This window comes from Thalassophryne amazonica, chromosome 21, assembly GCF_902500255.1.
Source record: "Thalassophryne amazonica chromosome 21, fThaAma1.1, whole genome shotgun sequence".
NCBI lineage: Eukaryota > Metazoa > Chordata > Actinopteri > Batrachoidiformes > Batrachoididae > Thalassophryne > Thalassophryne amazonica.
This window is the reverse complement of record NC_047123.1, coordinates 6788542-6809887: the sequence shown is the minus strand read 5'-3', so window position 1 is coordinate 6809887 and position 21346 is coordinate 6788542. Positions and strand designations below refer to the sequence as shown.

The 21346-nt window shown below is 41.8% G+C and overlaps 1 protein-coding gene across 1 annotated transcript in view; it reads right to left on the bottom strand.

Moving 5' to 3' along the window:
* Positions 1 to 6436: 6436 nt before the first annotated feature.
* The window catches only part of rnf17 (ring finger protein 17), a 125488-nt gene continuing 110578 nt past the window's right edge, over positions 6437 to 21346 (bottom strand). Inside the window, exons 32-37 of the mRNA XM_034162083.1 lie at positions 16916 to 16972; positions 15447 to 15557; positions 14961 to 15084; positions 14599 to 14734; positions 11737 to 11923; positions 6437 to 6556 (exon numbers count right to left, since the gene is read on the bottom strand). Of these exons, the coding sequence (XP_034017974.1) occupies positions 6452 to 6556; positions 11737 to 11923; positions 14599 to 14734; positions 14961 to 15084; positions 15447 to 15557; positions 16916 to 16972 (720 nt within the window). The 3' untranslated portion in view covers positions 6437 to 6451. The remainder of the gene's footprint in view (positions 6557 to 11736; positions 11924 to 14598; positions 14735 to 14960; positions 15085 to 15446; positions 15558 to 16915; positions 16973 to 21346) is intronic.

The following is a 21346-nucleotide window of genomic DNA, read 5'->3' as shown; positions in this document are numbered from 1 at the left end:
GGAAACCACATATGTACAGGCTGCAACATACAAAAAGAGAGAATTCAATCAATCAATCAATTTTATTTATATAGCGCCAAATCACAACAAACAGTTGCCCCAAGGCGCTTTATATTGTAAGGCAAGGCCATACAATAATTACGGAAAAACCCCAACGGTCAAAACGACCCCCTGTGAGCAAGCACTTGGCGACAGTGGGAAGAAAAAACTCCCTTTTAACAGGAAGAAACCTCCAGCAGAACCAGGCTCAGGGAGGGGCAGTCTTCTGCTGGGACTGGTTGGGGCTGAGGGAATTAGCTGCAGATGTTTTTCAATGAAGACCTGTAGGTCATCCAGGTCCTGTGGAGAATGAGGGAAGCTTCAAGAGAACACAGACGGACTGGGTCATCACGGCCTTCCAGGGTCTCATTTATAAACCTCTGCATACAGTCACCACAAAAACTACATGCACGTACACAGGCAGAAAGGCAGAAATGAGCATGCAGTCCATGAAGTTCTACAGCTTCATGGGGGGGGACAGATAAGGATTTTCTTAAAACAAGACGTCAGATTTCAGTTAGTTTGCCAGAAAGCACATGAGAGATTTAAGCTTAAATGTGATCTGTTTACTCGTATCAAAATTATTCTGTGTCAGATAATATTCCTACTGAGGGTGAGTGCTTTTATCACTGTATGCATTAGAAGCTAGTCATTAGCTGTTTATTGATGTCATGGAAATAAATCCAAAGAGGGCCACTTTTTATTTTGAAGAAAGCACTGAGACAAGGCTTTGGGATGAAGGACTTCTCAGAAGTTTTCTGCCAGAAAAAACTTTAATATGGATACGAGACCAAGAGCAACAGATAAAAATAACAGTGGACTCTTTCTCCAATCACAGCTACAGAAGCCTGTTGGCAGCATGTTTCCTCAACCCGTTTGTGTTATCAGTTTTTGCAGTGATGTATATACACATATACCATCATTAAAGCGATCTGTGGTTCTTCTGCAGGCGGACGTAGAAGAGCAGAGAGGCTTTCAACTGGCTGTTCTGTCAAGAACGCCTCTGCCGCTGCTGCTGCTGCCTTTTCCATCTCCTCGATGGTCGCCTCTACTTCTTCCCAACTCATCTGGGCAATGGTGTCCTCAAATGTGATCAACAGATCAGCCCCATGAAATGGCTCCATGGGGAAGCCTGTGGGTCAGCTGGCTGGAAGTTCTTCTTTGATCAATAAGCTGACTGGTTTCTTGTAACACACATCAATGAAAATCATCAGTTCTTTACTTGGACCTCTGGGAACCATCAGGAACCAACGTCTGTGATGATCAAAATCAGACTGATCCAAGGCATTTATCTGATTGATCAGAATCAGTTAAATTAAAATTGAGTCATCAAGTAAGTGCGTGAGCCTTTAAAACATTTTAAAAACATTTTAACACTTTGCTCTAATGAGGTCATTGACACAGAACATCAGTCTTCCTGTTTGATAAACTTGGAGCAGTAAGAGGTGCGGTTCACAGTTGACACAGTGCGAGTTCTCTTTTCCACAGCCCAGTGTTGGTAGGTGCGCCCCCTACAGTTCATAAAATTGTTACACAATTCAAGAAGGTTCTCTTTATAATTTGGACAAATTTACTGTCATTAAAAAAAAAAAAAAAAATTCTACTCAGATCAATTTTCATCACTTTCTTTCCCCACAAACAATAAATCCAGATGAAACAGGATGTGTATTTTTTTATTTAAAAAAAATTATTTGTGCACCTTTCAATTATCCTAACTTGTTATCCAGTTATAAAAGGGACCATTCCAGATTCTTTCTTTTCTTTTAATTTTTTTGAACAATTACAGGTGAGTAGTTGACCAATAATAATTGATGAATAGAAACTAAATTGAATCTGTGTTTTTCTGTCTATAATCACTGGTATACAATTTTTAGAAGGTGTCTGCTTCAGAAATAAAATGTGATATTTATTATAGATTTTGGCAGGCTGAATCAAATATGACCCTGAAAATGGCTGATGTTTCCAAGATATTTAAGTTTTGGGTTTTTTTTTAACACAATTCAAGCAATTTGAAATAATTTCAGTGCAAAGACAAAGGGAGCAAACTGAAGCTGAACACCGATGATCTCTAATTCCAACCCCATCAGGAGCTGCGACCCTGTTACCTGTTGCCTAGACAACACAAATGTTCTCTTTTTAATTCATATAAATTTACTAATGCAAAAAGTTATTTCTATTTAGATCTTTCAGATCTCACAATTTTTTTTTAATACATGCATAAAAAGCAGTTTTCCAAACACTGCTTTCACCTACAGGTTCAAAAATGCCACGTGTAATTATTATAAATAAAATCTAGGTGTGACAAACAATCTAACCTGTTTTTGTTTACTTCCTACCTGTTGCCTAGACGACACGAACATTCTTTTTAATTTACTAATGCAAAGTTATTTCTACACAGATCATGTTTCACTATATTTTCCTCACAAACAGCAAATTCAGATGAAACAGGATGTGCATCTTTTGTAAAATTATCGTTATTTGCGCACCTTATCCTGTTTAATTACACTAACGGTTATGATCGTAATTTGTTTTATATTTATTTTTTAAAAATCATCTGAGTTTACCTGTTTTACTTGTAATTCCACAAACAACTGCTGAAGAAGTTGTTTCTTGTGGAAAAAACTCACAGACAAGTTATTTTTTTGATCGGAGCTGACAACTGCGTGAACCTCCGTCTGGTTTCACCAACTCACTTTGCGGACTGACACATTTGTATTAACGCGCGCGCTATTTAAAGGTACGTGTGACGTCATGTGACGTCATTTGTGTTCTTGACCAATTTTAGTAAAATTGCAACTTTTGTTTTAAAATCACACACACAAGAAAATCAAGTTTGAAATTAAATTAACTCCTGATTTCTGTTTTTAAATCCACTTCATTTTAAATTATTTCAGGTTTAAATCAGGGAAACCCAAATAAACACAAAGTACAGTTTAAAATTCTTCTTCTTACTTATAAGGTTTTGAATAATCAGGTCCCATCTTATCTTAGGGACCTCATAGTACCATATCACCCCAATAGAGTGCTTCGCTCTCAGACTGCAGGCTTACTTGTAGTTCCTAGGGTTTGTAAGAGTAGAATGGGAGGCAGAGCCTTCAGCTTTCAGGCTCCTCTCCTGTGGAACCAGCTCCCAATTCAGATCAGGGAGACAGACACCCTCTCTACTTTTAAGATTAGGCTTAAAACTTTCCTTTTTGCTAAAGCTTATAGTTAGGGCTGGATCAGGTGACCCTGAACCATCCCTTAGTTATGCTGCTATAGACTTAGACTGCTGGGGGGTTCCCATGATGCACTGAGTGTTTCTTTCTCTTTTTGCTCTGTATGCACCACTCTGCATTTAATCATTAGTGATTGATCTCTGCTCCCCTCCACAGCATGTCTTTTTCCTGGTTCTCTCCCCTCAGCCCCAACCAGTCCCAGCAGAAGACTGCCCCTCCCTGAGCCTGGTTCTGCTGGAGGTTTCTTCCTGTTAAAAGGGAGTTTTTCCTTCCCACTGTCGCCAAGTGCTTGCTCACAGGGGGTCGTTTTGACCGTTGGGGTTTTTCCGTAATTATTGTATGGCCTTGCCTTACAATATAAAGCGCCTTGGGGCAACTGTTTGTTGTGATTTGGCGCTATATAAATAAAATTGATTCATTGATTGATTGACCTTTAAAGTTACTGTGGTGGGGGTGGATTGGTAAAATAAAGATATTAATTTATGAATTCAAACAATCACCAATAAATAATAAATAACATGTAATTGGTCCATTTTTGTTGAACATGATGTTTGGATTTGTTGCGTCAGCTCCCACAGAAAGCCTGGGTTTCTTGAGCTTGTGTCACAGTGCAGAGCCCTGGACAGGTGACGAAAGATCACACACACACACACAAAAAAACAAAAAACACACGTTAACACTGAAAACTTTATGTAAAAAAAACAAAAAACAAACAGCAACAAAAGACTGCTGAAAACAAATCACGGCAGCAACACTGCCTCCACTTTGTAAACATAAAAAGGGTGAAAACGTTCTTCAAGCATCTGCGTAACGAGCGTGAACCAAACAGAGAACATCCCAGAAGAACGTCAACGTGTCAGCCTGCAAGAGAAAGGACAAGAGAAGAAAGTTTTAATCACACGTCATAACGCCGGCAACAAATGTGACGGATCCAAACAACTCCTGTCTTCAGTCAGATGTTCTTCACAGTCATTTGGAAGTGTTTGAGCTACAGAGATGATAATAAAGGACTTTATTTAAAAAAAAAAAAAGTTGAGTTAAGGTGGTGATGATGAATAAAAGAGCCACGTTGTCAGTCCACTGACACCAGATCAAACATTAGCTTAGTGTACAGCACACTGGGCGCAAAACGCACTTTGAAACTCAATTCTAAATCCAGAGCTTCAATAAGTTCTTAAAAGATGAATCCAATCAAATCTCAGAGCTGCAGCGGTTTCTCTGTGGCTCCACCCATTTCTTCATGGCGAGCGTCAGCAGCTGCGTGTTGGTGAGCCGAAGCAAAGACAGGCAGAAATGTGATCCAACACAGAATAACTCAGAACCACCCACCTCAAAAAGACACGTGAATCACTCAGGTGACCGTGCTGCTCTGACTAGTCAGACGTTCCTTCTAATTTGTAGGGAACATTTTTAGAGGACAGATAATCATCGCTGCAGTCCCTCAGTGGTGAGTAAGACGCATGGATTGATCTAGAGATGCCTGTGCGTGGGTTTGTTTCACGTGGGAATGTCACTGCAGGCTGACAAACGCATGATCCTCAACACATCCTTAACCTGGTCAAATGGCTGGAAAATCCCGGACGAGTGCAGTCTGAGGACCTGCTGCAGCCTTCACATGCATTGGGTGATCCACTGCTGAGAACTTCTTGTTTCACCAGAACCCTGTTAACAGTTTCATGTCGGGGTTCCTGTTAGTCCTTCATGATTAGCACAGCAGCCACGGGGCACACAAGGCCCCCACTGTATTTCACCCCAACAGGCCACCCGTTACCCAGGTGCCACAACGTGACTGAGGGGACAGATTTCAACACTCACAGGACAGATACTGACAAAAATTAAAACTTTATTTTGAACTTTGTATGCACTTTATTATAGAACAAGCAGTAAATACTGTCTTTACAGTTTAATGGGGCTGTTTCACAAAGCACTGTTCCTTCCTGTTTCATCCCGAATAGTAAATTGTGGCACGTTTTGAAGCATCACAGTAACTTCCTGATCCATCTTTGTCTATCTTGAACAAACTTTGTATTTGCAGTAATTATGCCCACCACAGGCACCAGATTTGAAATCGAGTTCCAATTTTTGAACAGTTTAAAAATTTCATCCCGATTCTTGAAACGGTTGTATATGTATTGTATGTAGTAACCTCCAGGTATTCATAGTCCTAATGGCTTCAATCATGTTCAAACGTCTTTAAACAAAGTGTTCATCATGACTACGGCTTACAACGTGGTGAGTTTGCTCCATCGAGGTAAAATTGGAAGCAGAAGCAGTTTTTGTTGTGGTTTTTGATCATTTCTGGCTGAGGGCGCAGCTCCTTTTTAATTTTCGGTTGGGTTGCCAGGTCTGCCAGGGTTTATCATCCAGACAGATAGAAGGCAAGTTGGATTCAGATGGTCATCCCTTTTTATACACTCTTTTGGACCATGGGTGATCATAGTACAATGGCGCCCTGTGGAACAGCCCTGTTATATATATTTCAGGCACAGGAGCACATTGGGTGGGCAGACATTCAATCATCTTAACACCTATATTTAATGCCCCTTTTGACAGATATGTGTTAGAAATCATCACATATGGATCAGTCACATAATACAGCAATGAAGTTGGCACCATACCCGCATCCATGTGACAGTGGGGGCCTCCAGCACTATGTACAGGCAACCGGTGACGACATGGACTCCTGTCACTCCAGCTGCGATCACAGTTGGAGTGACAGGCTAAGAAGAGTGTCTTGGAGCAGGGACACAGCATCGCCGAAGCAACCAGTCAGTCCCGCTTTACGACAACTTTCGCAACATCCACGCTTTGACTGAGGCATTTTTCTCCGTGGAGTTCTGTGGATCTGAGGACACTGATTTATATCTGTTCTACAGATCAGTGTCCGCGGGCTTATAAAAGTTGCACGTTGTTAAAAAAACAAAACACTTTGCAATAGGTATTTTAAAAACTCAGTGACAATCACAGAGAAAAAACACTAACACCCACCCCCTTCTCCCCATGATGAAATCTGTGGAATTCCTCAGATCTACTAAGTTTTCACAGTCCTGCGTATATACTGGTCCATGAAGCTCAAACCATACTGAACTGCAATAAGCAGACAAAGAATAACTTCACCACATGACAGCTTTAAATGTGTCTTTTGTAAAAGATGAAAACCTACATGAACAGAGTTTTGCCGAGTTACAGGATTTCTAAACTCCGGTACAGTCGAGCTCAGCCAGGCCGCTCTTCACCAGAGGCAAATGGATCAACTCGCCATCTTTGTACAGCAACACCTTCAGCTCTGGTTCCTGAGCCTGAACGGACGACAAAAAAAATACACAAATTCATTAAAAAGTAAATAAAATAAAGCTGGACAATACATTTAGTCTCTACAGACTCAATAAAAACCACAGAGTACTTTGACTTGACCAGGGTGCTGACCTGGGCCTCTACTGTCATTATGTCTCCACAAAGAAATTTGTCCTCTGCTTTTAATCCATCTTAATTACAGTTACACACAATCTGACCACGAGCAGCAGCAGCCAGCCACAGTTTGGCGCCTGGGAACAAACTCCAGATGTAGAGATGCTGCCACGGTCAGGGGCAGAGAAAGAAGAAGATCTGAATGTGCATGTTTTGATGGAGAGAGGAAACCGGAGTGCCAAGAGAAACCCACACAGACACGGGCAGAATATGCAAACTCCACACAGAAAAGAACCGGACAGGAGGTGAACCCTAGAGAGTGCTGTGAGGCTGAGTGCTGTCCACTGAGCCACCATGATCTCCATGTTTGATGTCTGTTCAGTGATGTTTGCTTGTTGTGACACAGGACAAAACTGGAAGCAAAGCAAAAAAAAAAAAAAAAAAACAGAACAATGTGCAAATTGTCAATACTGTGAAGAAGGTTAAGGTGACCCTCAGGGATGCCTCACATTGTTCTCTTACTAACCTTACCTCGCACAGCGGGTTAGTAAGGTTAGAACTTACTTACTGCCGGGGGGGCTGGTTTTCTGTACTGCTGCTGTGTGTTCTGGACTGCCTTCCCATCTACCGACCTCTGCTTCTCTCATTAAAACCCGTCTGCAACAAGAGCTATCTTTGTGAGCCCTGCATTTGTGTCCAGCCATTCCAGCCTGTCACTTACAGTGTCCTTCAAAAGTACTCAACTTCATATTTCACACATTTTAATTTGTTTATGCCATTTGAAATAGAAAATACACACACATATATATATATATATATATATATATATATATATATATATATATATAAATAAATTATCTTACTTAAACTTATACCAAAACGCTCCATTACTTATGCAGGCTTTTAACTTTTTAATAAATTTATATCAAGTTGTACAGATTTGCTTTCAGTTTGAGTTTAAGGAAGATAATTTAAATTTGGTTTTTATGTTTTGTATTTGCAATGGCATAAACAAATTAAAATATGTGAAATACCAAAATACCAAGTGCTCCAGTACTTTTGGAGGGCACTGTAGTCATGTGAAGTGCTTTGTGGTAGCTTTGTTGTGATTTGGTACAATACAAATAAAATAAATTATCCTTAAATATGGTGGCCTTCATCCTTAAATAAGGTGGCCCTTATTTAAGGATGAAGGCAGCAAATGTTGTTCCTGCTGGTTGTAGTACATTGCTGTCTGAAAATCTGAGTAAAATGGGTGTTCCAGATATTATTAAGAAGAAGAGCGTACTTTAATTAAAAGGTTGATTGAAGAGGGGAAAACACATAAGGAAGGACAGACAATGAAAACAACAGAAGAATCTCAAATGCTTTACGATAGCAACTAAAACCAGAAAGACATGGAAGAAAATGTAAAACGGCAATTCAAATGGATTGAAGAATAGCCAGAATGGCAAAGACTTAAATAATTAAATAATTAGCTCCAGGATGATCAAAAAAGAACTAAAGTTACCTGTGACTACTGTAACAGTTACAAGATGCCTATATGAAAACAAGTTATGGAAAAGAAGAACTACAAAGTCCAACTGTTGAAAAAAGGACATATGCTGAAGAGGTTACAATTTGAAGAAGAGCACACAGACCAACCTAAAGAGAAATGTTGCAACATTCTGTGGACTGATTGAAGCAAGATTGTTGTTTTTGGGTCGAGGGGCCACAGATGATTTGTCAGATGATCCCCAAAAAACTGAAACCAAGCTACAGTCCACTGTGATGACAGTGAAGCAAGCATGATATGGGGATGTTTCTCATTCTATGGTGTTGGTCCTGTTTATCACATACCAGGCATCATGGGTCAGTTTCAATACATAAATATACTTGAAGAGGTCATGTTGCCTTATGCTGAAGAGGAAATTCCCTTGAAATAGGTGTTTCAGCAAGACAACAACCCCAAACACTCCAGCAAGTGTGCAGCATTTTGGTTCCAGACCAAGAAGATTACTGTTATGGAGTGGCCAGCCCAAACCCAGGACCTCAATCCAACAGAAAACTTGTGCAGTGGCATCAAAATTCTGTTACTGAGGCAAAACCAAGAAATGCAGGGGAATTGTAGAATGTAGTCCAATGGTCCTGAGCTGGAATACCTGTTCACAGGTGCCAGAAGTTGGTCGACTCCATGCAGCACAGATGTGAAGCAGATGTCAGCAACAGTGGTTATACAACTATTAGTTCAGTGATTTATAATAAACATCGAGTGAGGCTGAGTGAGAATCTGCGATATTCTTTAAATCACAGGCAGAATATTCCCCAGCAGCTGAAGGACTTTAGCCATGTTAATGCTCTCCAGAACTATTTTACTGAATCAAAAGTCTGAAGGACCTAAATGACATGGTGAGATGGTGAGGGATGCCGCTCATCAATGTCGGCAACATAGACATAGTATTTACTGTTGTTGTAAATTACATTGATCATTTCTTCACTTTCTGTAAATTAATACATTTGATACATTTTTCTTCATGTTTTGATTTGATGAACACACTGCTATTAATTTGAACACAACTGTACGAGGTCTGTTAGAAAAGTATCGGACCTTTTTATTTTTTGCAAAAACCTGATGGATTTGAATCACGTGTGCTTGCATGAGCAAACCTTGAACCTTCTTGCGCATGTATGAACTTTTTCATGCCTGTCGATTTGCATCATGCTGTTTGTGGACTTCTGCTCTGCATTCCACACCATCCTTCCAGCTTTGCTCCAGGACAAGCTTTCTCTGCTCCACGTGCCCAACTCCACCTGCAGGTGGATCACAGACTTCCTGACGGACCGGAGTCAGCGTGTGAGGCTGGGAAAAAAATGTCTCGAACACTCGGGCTCTCAGCACAGGATCTCCACAGGGCTGTGTCCTTTCCCCTCTGCTCTTCTCCCTCTACACTAACTGCTGCACCTCCAGCCACGACTCTGTAAAGCTCATGAAGTTGCGGACGACACCACCCTCATTGGACTCATTTCGGATGGGGATGAGTCTGCCTACAGGAGGGAGGTGGACCGGCTGGTGACCTGGTGCAGCAGCAACAACTTGGAGCTCAACGCCCAGAAAACAGTGGAGATGATCGTGGACTTCAGGAAAGCCACAGCCCCCCCGCCCTCCCTCACCCTCACCAACAGCCCCATCACCACTGTGGTCTGTCACCGCTTCCTCGGCACCACCATCACCCAGGACCTCAAGTGGGAGTTAACCATCAGCTCCCTCATCAAGAAGGCCCAGCAGAGGATGTACTTCCTGCGGCAGCTGAAGAAGACCAAGCTGCCTGTCCAGCTGATGGTGCAGTTCTACATGGCCATCATCGAGTCCATCCTCTGCTCCTCCATCACGGTGTGGTACGCCGGGGCCCCAGTCAGGGACAGACACAGACTGCAGCGCATTGTGGCCTCTGCTGAGAAGGTGATCGGCTGTAGCCTTCCATCTCTCCACGACCTGCACGTCTCCAGGACTCTGGGCCGAGCAGGTCGGATCACAGCCGACCCTTCTCACCCTGCACACGGTCTATTCAAACCACTCCCCTCGGGCAGGAGGCTACCGTCCATCTGGACCAGAACCTCCCGCCATAAGAACAGTTTCTTCCCCTCTGCCGTTAGACTCATGAACACCTCATAACTCCATCACCTTAAGCTTAACTCTGTCACTTTATCATTTTATCACGGGTCACTTTAGACAATGTACTTTGGTTTTTAATTGCACTCCTCCCACTGCACTGTTTTTTCTGTTTCTCTGTTTTTCTGTTGCACACAGCCTTTCATATTTCTTTTTTTATCTTATATTTTATCTTATTTTGACACATGTTATATTTTATCTTAGCATTTTATCTCTTCTTAATGTTGCACCATTGTACCGAAGCAAATTCCTAGTCTGTGAATCCTGTTCACTGGCAATGGCAATAAACTTCTTCTGATTCTGATCATTTGCTGGCAAGCAGCCTTTGTGTGGGACGTGTGCAGTGCGCTCGGCAGATTTTCATTTCAAGGAAAAAGACGGACCGACTGGAGCAGCGCTACACCAAATTTTGCCAGAAACTGGGCGACAGCCAGGTGGAAACCATTCGAATGATTCAGACGCTTTCGGTGACTTTTCAGCTGTGTGACTATCCGCGAAATTGTGGAAGAGGTGGGGATGTCGCAGCATGTCTTGTGAGACTTCCACCACGGAGGCGCTTCTGCGCCGCCGTCAGCAGCAGCATGAATTTCACCACAAATCTTTTCATGGCCAAATCTTCTGTCACAGTGGAATGTACCGAAAAAGTGCTGATGTCCACCTCTTCAGCAATTTCTCGGATAGTCACATGACGGTCCCACATCACCACAGCGTTCACTTTGGAAATGATCTGGTCATTTCAGCATGTTGATGGCCGACCGGAGCGTGGCTCGCTCTCCACTGTTGTGCGGACGTCTTTAAACCAGATGTACCGCTCCTTAATCTGTGTGATGCCCATAGGATCGTCACCGAAAGCCGTCTTAATCATCCGAATGGTTTCCACCTGGCTGTCGCCCAGGTTCTGGCAAAATTTGATGCGGCGCTTCTCCAGTCGTTCAGCCTTTTTCATTGGAATGAAAAAATGCCGAGCGCACTGCACACGTCCCACACAAAGGAAGCTTACCAGGAAATGACGCAATTGACAGGCGTGAAAAAGTTCACGCATGCGCACGAAGGTTCAAGGTTTGCTCATGCAAGCACACGTGATTCAAATCCATCAGGTTTTTGCAAAAAATAAAAAGGTCCGATACTTTTCTGACAGACCTCGTATACAGACCTGGACACCCACTGGAGGAGGTCTTATCTCAGGATTCTATAGGCTGAAACAGATGAGGATCTGTGACTTAACAGTGATGTTGGTCCAATGCAGGCTACTTTCTCAGCCAAGGTTGGTACTCATTTACAGATGGGTGGACTAACTCCTTATCTGCTGAGCTACTATAATAACACTGAATCAAATCATACCATAACCCAGTGATCAAAATAAAAATCAACTGTGCTATTATAATCACACATTCTATATGTTTGTCTATACGTGTTTCGTACCACGACTGAGGCTGTGATTGTGCCGTGGAGCAGGTCGATCATGTCTATCACAGCCTTCATGCTCCACCTGGGGCTGTAGGGCAGCACGTCGTCCTGCGGTCTGACGGCGGGGGGTTTGAAGCCCATGAGGTGGACCCTGAGCGCCTGAACTGGAAAGCGAAGCAACTCAGCCGGCATCTGGCGCAGCCTAACAAGAAGAAGAGCAGAAGGAGAGCATCAGTGTAACATCTGCAGGTCTGTGACAGCCAAAATGATCCAATGGCTCAACACACACAAGCTTTGAATCCATTCACAGTCTGAAAGTATTAGAACAACAATGCCAGGTCTTTTGTTGCTACACACTGAAGACAGCTGGGTTCAGGGCTGCTGTGGTGATGGACAGATCATTCACATGCATCACAGTCACTCATGGTCTGGGTACCTCGCAGCTGGACTTCTCAAATGAGAGAAAAAGACCCATTAATACCTGTGTGGAAATCAGTTTCCTTAGGGCCCTGTCGCACTGGGGAGAGGATTAATTGTGCATGAATTGAGTACACAAATTGCAGGCGTTCGTTGTCGTCCGCAACAAAAATGGCCAAAAATGACAACTGTCCCAGTATAAATTATGGATATATTAATAATGTATAGCAAATATATGATGAACAATCACGGTTATATAACGCATGTAGTGAGGAAACTGATCTGACACATTGAGATTATCATGGCAGTATTACGGGTGTACTATGAATGCATCGCGCACGTGTTGCACGTGCACGCCATCTGCATTGCGGTCATAAAATAAGCGCACTCGGGCCGTCGGCATCACTATTCACACCAACAATACAGCCTCTGGAGCATTTGCTGGACTTAGACAAGCTGATCACAGAGTGTTGTCATGCGAGGGTTAACTGTTCATGAGTTTGGGGAGCGGGGGGAGCCGCTCGGGGTGTGAGACAGTGTTTTTTTTTTTTTGAGAGTGTCACAGAAAACAGACGTCAGCGTGAGTTGTGGGTAAACAGCAACTCTTCCTTTTGTTGGTGTTAAATAAAAGTCCTGGATTGCAGCAGCTACGTCTTTGTGGATTTACAAAGCTGGACCGGCACTGACTGGCAGGTATGTCGCTTTCTGCCACATATAGTACTTTGGGTTTACGTGACATGTTTGTTATGCATTCACAGATTGTCCGCAAATCAGTTGCAAAGCAGATGTAATAAAAAGGCTTTATTCGTGGCCAATTTGTATGCATTTGCTACAACATATTTTAGTTTGTGATGTGGTCATGATGGGCACGATATATATCTGTTTTACACACTGTCCCAGTCCGCTGCCAAGCCACAAATCCCCGTCAGTTGCGGATATCAGCAGTTAACGTCAGATATACAGCGCATAGAGTGAGTATGTATTGTGTATGAATTGAGTATATATGCAGTATGTAAGGCGGATGTCATCCGGATTCAGATTTTTGAACAGTCAAAAATCCTGGCTGTGGACACGCTTGCCTCTGCGGATGATCACGGGCGTGTTCGGATGATATTGCGGATGTTTGGCGAATATGGGCCAATTCTGTGCGCAATCCATACACAAATCCTCCTAAACGCCAGTGGGACAGGGCCCTTAATTCTGTGTTTCTTGTGAACAGGAGTTAGGGGCCTTTCACACAGAGTGCTGGATTGCTCTAAAACCCATTATTTTCAAGAAAAAGCATTGCAGCACAACATGCAAAAGCAGAGCTTGCAGAACGCTCCTTTGGGAGCACGCACCACCGCTTGAGGTCAAACTCACCGTGGTCAAAGTTCAACTCAATGATATGGCGAGGAAGGAGTGAAACTGGAAAAGTGACCAATTACAGCCCTTGCGGTCTCTGTCATTTGGGAGGTGCACGTCAGGCTATGGAGAGGGTTTGCAGCCAGGCAGAGGGTTCTAATCTGAAGTGGTTTGGTTCGCCACACCCAGGGATATGAGTGAAACTTAACACCACATTACAGTGCAGGCAACAAGCAGCATTCTATAATAACTGCCAGCCTTGAATTAGGCCCTGCCTTGTTTCATTGCGGGGTCTGAGCACGGTGTGAAAAAATTAACGGCCGCACAAACGTTGTTACTCTGCAGCATTCAAGCTAAACGTTGTGAAAGAAGCTGAGAAAAAGAAGAAGCACCATGCGGCTCGATTTTCTTAGTCAATAGGAAACACGTCTGGGAGCAGTGTAGAAACAAAGATAAGCTTGCAACCCTTGCAAAAACAGCAAAATGGCTACCTGGTGGGAGGAGGAAAGTGCATTATTAGGACATTGAAGAGGAGGTGATAAAATGGTTTCACAAAAGAAGAACAGGAGGTGTTCGTGTGCCATGGAAGGGGCTGAAATATGAGGCACTGTGGCTGCATAAGCAAAACATGGAAACCAGAACAGACCTGATGAGATTTCACGACAATGAGGAAAGACTATTTCCGTTCTCTCAGGAATTCACAATTTCACTACACGTAATGTGCTGGGGGGGAATCAAGGGGTCTTTTACTAAAGGAGAAGCCTTTAATGGAGTAAATACAGTTTCTTTGGGCAGTTTGGTCTATTCCTCTTTGCAGCGTCTCTCAAACTCCAACAGGTTGGATGGGGAGCATCGGTGCACAGCCACTTTCAGATCTCCAGAGATGTTCGATCAGATGCAGGTCTGTCTGGCTAGACCACTCAAGGACATTCACAGAGTTGTCCTGAAGCCACTCCTTTCATATCTTGGCTGTGGGCTTAGGGTCATTTTCCTGCTGAAAGATGCACCAGTCTGAGGTCCACCAGGGGCACTATGGAAAACTCTGAAACACCGAATAGGTGTACTGTGCATAACAGAGTATTTTCATGTTAACCCTGCAGGGTATAAGGCTCATACTTGCTGGTGGGCAGAGTGTCATCAGATCCAAAATCAACATGATGGACCAGGAGTGTGACCGGTTCCATGCTTGTGAATTTCATCAACTTTGCTCGATAGTAGATCCCATCGCTGTACTCTGCCAGACATGGACCACCTGAGACCACACAGAAGAAAGCCAAGTTAGTAAGCGAACAGTACAGTTTAATACTGAACTATTCTAACTTGCTGTGTACACACATATACAGACAGTGTGTCCCTTTATTTCACTGTTCTTGGCAAACTAAGTTCCCTGAGTGACTGTGAGAACATTCACAAGTATACAGTGTGAAAAGAACTGTCAAAACCTCACCAAAAAAAAAAAAAAAAAAAAGAAATTTTACCAGGAGGGAAGTTTGTGAGTCGAGGCAGACTGCTGATGTCTCTGTTGATTCTGCTGAGAGCTTCGTTTAAAGTTTCTCCATTTATCTCCATGTTATATGATCCCACCGAAGGCCAGAGGTACAACTGCAGGACATAAACATATAGTATGTGACTGCATCTCACACAACCCACAGCAATAGTTTTTCATCTTCTTTCTCTCCAATGTCTTTTTTCCAAGGTTGAAGTTCACACATTAACATAACACACTCTGTTCTGTAACAACAGGAGCATGGGTTTGAGAGTGGCAATCATCTGATTAACAGGTCACATCTCAACAAAAATATCACAGCCTACAGAAGTCTAAAAAGCCTCCAATCGGCTGCTGGAGTTCATAATGGTTGCCGTATTACACACCAGAGGTCTGCTCTTTCTATTTAAAGTCTAAGTCATTTTATTTTGCAAATCCTTTTTTTGAAGTACTTATAAACCTAATATATAAATATTACCTCATTGGGGGTCAAAAGATGCTTGACCTTGACTGGGAGCTCCTCTCCCTTTGGGGGAAGCTGTGGCCTGATGAAGGGTCCCAGCGTTGGCTCCTCGAGATTCCATAAATCCTGGAGACAAATCATCAGTCTAACTAGCAGCACAGAAAACAATAAAAACACAGTGCTGGTGATCATTAAATAACATCTACACAAGGTTGATGATCTTTCTTTACTTAGTGATAATTTTCCATGTTTGGACTGTGACAATGTGGAAAATCCAAATTTTGTCTGAGCTTTAAACCTGTGACCCTCATATTATGGAAAGAATGCTCTGCTGCACGTGTTATCAAATCACACTGCAGAGTTAGACATAAGTCTTCGACATGTAAAGTGTCCTGAGTAACAGTTCAACTGAAATTTTTCATGTACTTTTAAAAATGTTTTTTCCACTGTCTATTTGTACATTAATGAGCTATTAGACCATTTTTCACACAAATATATATTAGTTTTTAAATGATATTAATTAGTCCCTCCAGGATTTCACTTTATTTTTGACTGATTTTGTAGTGGTATTAAAATGTGTGATACAGTTTGCAATATTTTCAGGATGTCAGGATGCTGATGAGGTGCAGTGGCGCCCCCTGATGGAGCAACCAGACGAAAACGTTATGCTGCTTTCATGACATCGTAAAGTTGGAAATTATGAACTAAAACTGAGAAGAAAAAACAACACAATTTGAATGTGTGGTCAGGTTGGACACATTTATTTATTTGTTGGCTAGGAAACTCAAAGAAACAGAAATTCAGTGCATCAATTTATCCAACTTGACGTCATATGAAGTACAATCGTTGCATCCTCTGTCATGTCTGTTGAAACAGAAATATTACAAATGGTATTTAATACTATGAATAAATTAGTTACTTTTGCCTGTAATAAGTCTGCATTCTAATATCAGTGAGGTTGTCAGTGTCAGTTTTTGGAAGGACACAGATACACTGACATTTTCCATCTTGCTCCTCCACAACAAGCAGCTGTAAGAACCATCTGTTCCTTGTGAAAGCAACAATAGTTTGAATAGGCTGCTGCAAGCATCCATAATGTTTTCCAAATTCATCAAGTGAATACATGGTTGTCAGAACTAAAAATGAGTTTTTCACATTTTAGCTCAGCCTGGGTGTGTATAGCTAAAACATCTACCTCTTGCTTTGACCAGTACTGAATAATAAAACCATTACTGGCTCCCCCTGGAACATGTAGTACTTAATAAAACTACAAATCATCCTCAATGTGTTATGTTAATAAGCAACTTTATTTTTTATTTTCACCAATATACATTTAAATCATGTATTAATTATCTGACATTTCACACTGATTTTTACATTGTACTTATTTTTAAAAAAGAAAATCAAGCACTTTAAAACAAACAGATGCTGGGTCAAATGTGGCCTGTGGGTTACAGGTTTGACAGAGACCTTACTCCCAGTACCTTAGTATCGAGGTCCCATTCATCCAAGAAGCCGTCAGCAGGCATCAGCGTGTGTCTCTACAAAGAAACAGAAATTAAACAAACTCTGGTCACCCTCTCTATGACTGTGAGACAGACTCAATGATATTATTTCAGTCAGACAACTCATATTTAAGTATGTTTTAATACAGTGCTACAGCACTATTCGAGTTTGGCCTCTTGGCTCAAACCTGATTATCAGGGGGAAGCTGGAGTCAAGGCAGGACTGAGAACAGGCAGTGGCACTTTTTCATGAACCTTTCAGGCAGCATGGTAGACTCATGTCCAATCAGAGTTCGGCGCATGAACATGACGTCATCCTTTTCGCTTACTGACCTTCGTCAAAACATGAAAAATAGCACTACTACGGCCAGAGATCGATGCTGAATGACATCACCAAGGTTAAACATTACACATGTGGTTGACTTAGAAATATTAGCACGTGCATTTGTTTACATTTTTGGACAGTTCTTTTCAAGGTTGCATAAGCCCAATTTAATTGTTTGAATTTGAGATCCATTAACATGGATCAAAATGATATTCAGAAATTCCAATCAAGCGAGTGGTTTTTTTTTTCTATTTCAACTGCGTTCGCTCAACTGAAGAGTTTTTTTTTTTAATTATAAATTAGGAGGTGTTTTCCCCCCAATCAACCCACCTTACACACCCCTCATCAAGGGTTTTACTGATTATGTGGAAATTGTTCAACCACTGTTACGATCAAAATGGATCTATTGTGTTTGTCAAACAAATATAAGTATTAGTAACAATTTGTATGTTATACCACTCTACTCAAGGGTTTTTTACAGATTAGAGGAAATTTGTATTTAGTTCCCAGTCTGGTTGAATAAACATTCATCAAATCGGCATCGAACCCTTGAGGAGGGGTTAACATAGAGTGATATTTGCAAAAGATGATGTCCAACATCAACGGAAAGAGGGCCAACTATTAGTATACCGTTGTCCTAGGTCAGGAAAAAATCAATTAAGAATAGTTTCAAGCAATCAAGGTTTATTGTTTATTGTGCTCATCCTGAAAAAATATTGCATCAAGAATATATTACCCAAGAATATGCAACTTCAGAAAGGGCCAAAATAGTAGTGCTATTTTTCATGTTTTGACAAAGGTGGCAATAAGCAAAAAGAATGACGTCATGTTCGTGCGCTGATATTTTAATATATGCATGACGTCATGTTTGTGTGCCGATTTCTGACTGGACAAGAGTTTATCATGCTGCCCGAAAGGTTCAGGGGAAAATAATAATAATAATAATTTGCTGACAGGCCGGGGGTGAAGTTGGGAAAACAGAAGGTCCAATCTGGCGCGTGTGTTTGGGAGATGATAGGGGGAGAGTGAGCCATGTCAAGTGTATCCTTATATGTAGCAGAGCAGCTGGAGGTGCCTGCCTGAGTTTGCTCACAAGCCCCTTTCCATTATTACTCACATTAAAATCACTGTTGTCAACACTTCCAGTGCTGTATGGAGGAATATGGTATTGGCACTTTCACAAATTTGCTTTAGAATTATTCAGAGGACTGGTTGACCAGGTCTCCGACACACGCTTCCTCCTCTACTCTTCTCCCTGTACACCAACAGCTGCACCTCCAGCCACCAGTCTGGAAAGCTCCTGAAGTTTGCAGACAATACAACTCTCATCGGACTCATCTCTGATGGGGACGAGTTCGCCTACAGAGGGGAGATCAATCACCTGGTGCAGACAGAACAATCTGGAGCTGAACGCCCTCAAGACAGTGGAGATGGATATTGACTTTAGAAAGAACCCAGTCCCAGTGTAACAGTTTATCTTCCCCCCTGGATATCTTACCCCCCGGGGGTAAAATATCCTAGGATATCTTACCCGCACCCTGGATATCTTGCCAAAATGAAGTTTTGCAAGATATGTTTGTTAATATCCCTTACCAAAAAATAGTACTGATAAGTATATAAAAAGTAAACTGGAAGTATACTTGAAACATACTTGCATGTACTACTTTTTGGTAAGGGATGTATGTTTTTTTTTTTTTTTTTTTTTTGCAATCATTGCATTTTTCACCTTTAATTTGCTGCGCAGCACAGTTTACATCGCAGACTCTTGCAAGTTCACATATAAGCAGCCCTTGTAGGTACCATTCAGTACACAAAAGGATCAAGGTCACAGGAAGGTCAAACACTAAATTCAACTACACAAATTTACTGGTTGCAATTTTTGAAATATAGCAGCCCTAGTAAAGTATCTTTCAGTACACAAAAGGCTCAAGGTCAAAGGTCAAGGTCACAGGAAGGTCAAACACTAAATTTGATGAAACAACTGTCCTGGTAGTCCGTGGGCCAAGCAGGTTGTCGGTACCACTGAAGGTGACCTCAGTGGATTCTAAGTGTTGTTTGGATTGTTTTGGGTTGATAGGGTTCCAATAAGGAATAGTCTGCACCATCTGGCATGCTTAGTTATCGTGTTACAGGGTAACATATGTCACCTGTCATAGTATCCAATGGACATCAACCTTGTTAGACCTTGACTTTGGAGACCAAACATTCACCACAATCAAAACTATTCCATTTATTAGTCCTTTGATTTCAACCAATAATTTGCATCATTTTTTTACTGTAATTGGGGCAACTTTTAACTTTTCATCCCTGTACAAACTGAAACTGACATTTGTCACCATTTTTGCTATTTTTACCCCATAACTCCAGAATATATTATTCTGTTGGTTCCTATCTGCCACTCTTTATATTTATGGCCTAGTTTGTACAAAAGAGATTTGAGAAAGGTAGCAGACATTATATATAGGCCCCTCATTTTCATTAAGTTTCTTAAACGTGTTTATTTGCATACTATCGTGTCTGTGTGTATGTGTGTGCGTACACACACTACTGTGTGTTCTATACATCCGTGGATATTTTATGCAAAACTAAACTGGAGTATTTTCCATCACATCACATATTTCAGGTTGTCAATCAGGTCCATATATTTGTAGAGTATATTTGGAAGGGGGATTTAAAGATACTTCAGAATAGGAAATATTAGTATTGTAGATAGCTATAGATGCATACAGAAAGAATACCAATATTGTTCACCATCAATCAAATGCCTTCGTCTGGGACCATAAAACATCCATGAAATATAGAGTTTAAAGGTTGCTCTATCCTGATTGGGCCATATCGAGGTTTGGGTTAATCAGTGCTGCCTTGAAGGAATTTTTTTTAACCTTTATTTAACCAGCATAAAACTCAATAAGATTAAGAATCTCTTTTTCAAGAGTGTCCTGGCCAAGAGGCAGGGCAGACTTACACACACAGTTACATTTACATAGAAAACAGACAGTTGAACGAGATAATACAATAAGGTAAATCATCTACAGGTCAGAGCCACCAAGAGTGAATTAAAAGTGTTAAGTGGTACTAGCTCTTTCAGTCTAAACTCATTTTGGAGTTAATTCCAAGAGTGGAATGTTCGAAAGTTGTCTGTCAGGGGTGTGGGGGGGAGGGAAGCTATACTGTTACACCGGCCAACCCCATCAGTGACTCCCCAGTCGCCATTGTGGAGTCCTTCCGTTACCTGGGGATCACCATCACCCAGGACCTAAAGCGTGAGCTGAACATCAGCTCTCTCATCAAGAGAGCACAACAGAGGATGCACTTTCTGCAGCAGCTCAGGAAGTTCAACCTGCCAAAAACAATGATGGCTGAACTTCTACACTACAATCATTGAGTCCATCATGTCCTCCTCCATCACAGTCTGGTATGCTGCTGACATTGCTAAGGACAGGAGCAGACTGCAGCATACCATCCATGCAGCAGAGAAGGTGATCAAAGGCCATCTGCCATCCCTACAGGACCTGTACACCTCCAGGGCCCTGAGGCGAGCAAGGAAGATAGTGGCCGATCCCTCTCATCCAGGACACAAACCTTTTGTCACCCTCCCCTCTGGCAGACAGCTGAGGTCCACATGCTTTTGCACAGTCCCATCCCACAACGTTAATAGTTATTTAACAGTGAATATAGTTTTGCCTATTTGACTCTTCACTTCTTACAGAAGTAATTTTTCCTTTTCTGTTTTACTGTTTATGCACCAATAACACTAGATCAAATTCCTTGTATGTGACAACTTACTTGGCAAAAAATTAAATTCTGATTCTTCAACACACTGCTATTATTTTGAACACAACTGTACATTGACATTGTCGCTGTGACGAATGTAATATTGGCCGCGTTACCCACCATGCATGAACACGTGGCACGCCATGGGCAAGCCAACGTGCAAATATGCTAATACAGGTTAGAGAGTAAGTTGATGAATCTCTAACTTTTGAAGTGGGATTCCAAAATGTTCACAATGAAATACAAAATAAAAACAGACATTCTTTTTTAAAATTTCATCAGGATCTTCTCTACAGCTAATTTATGTTCAC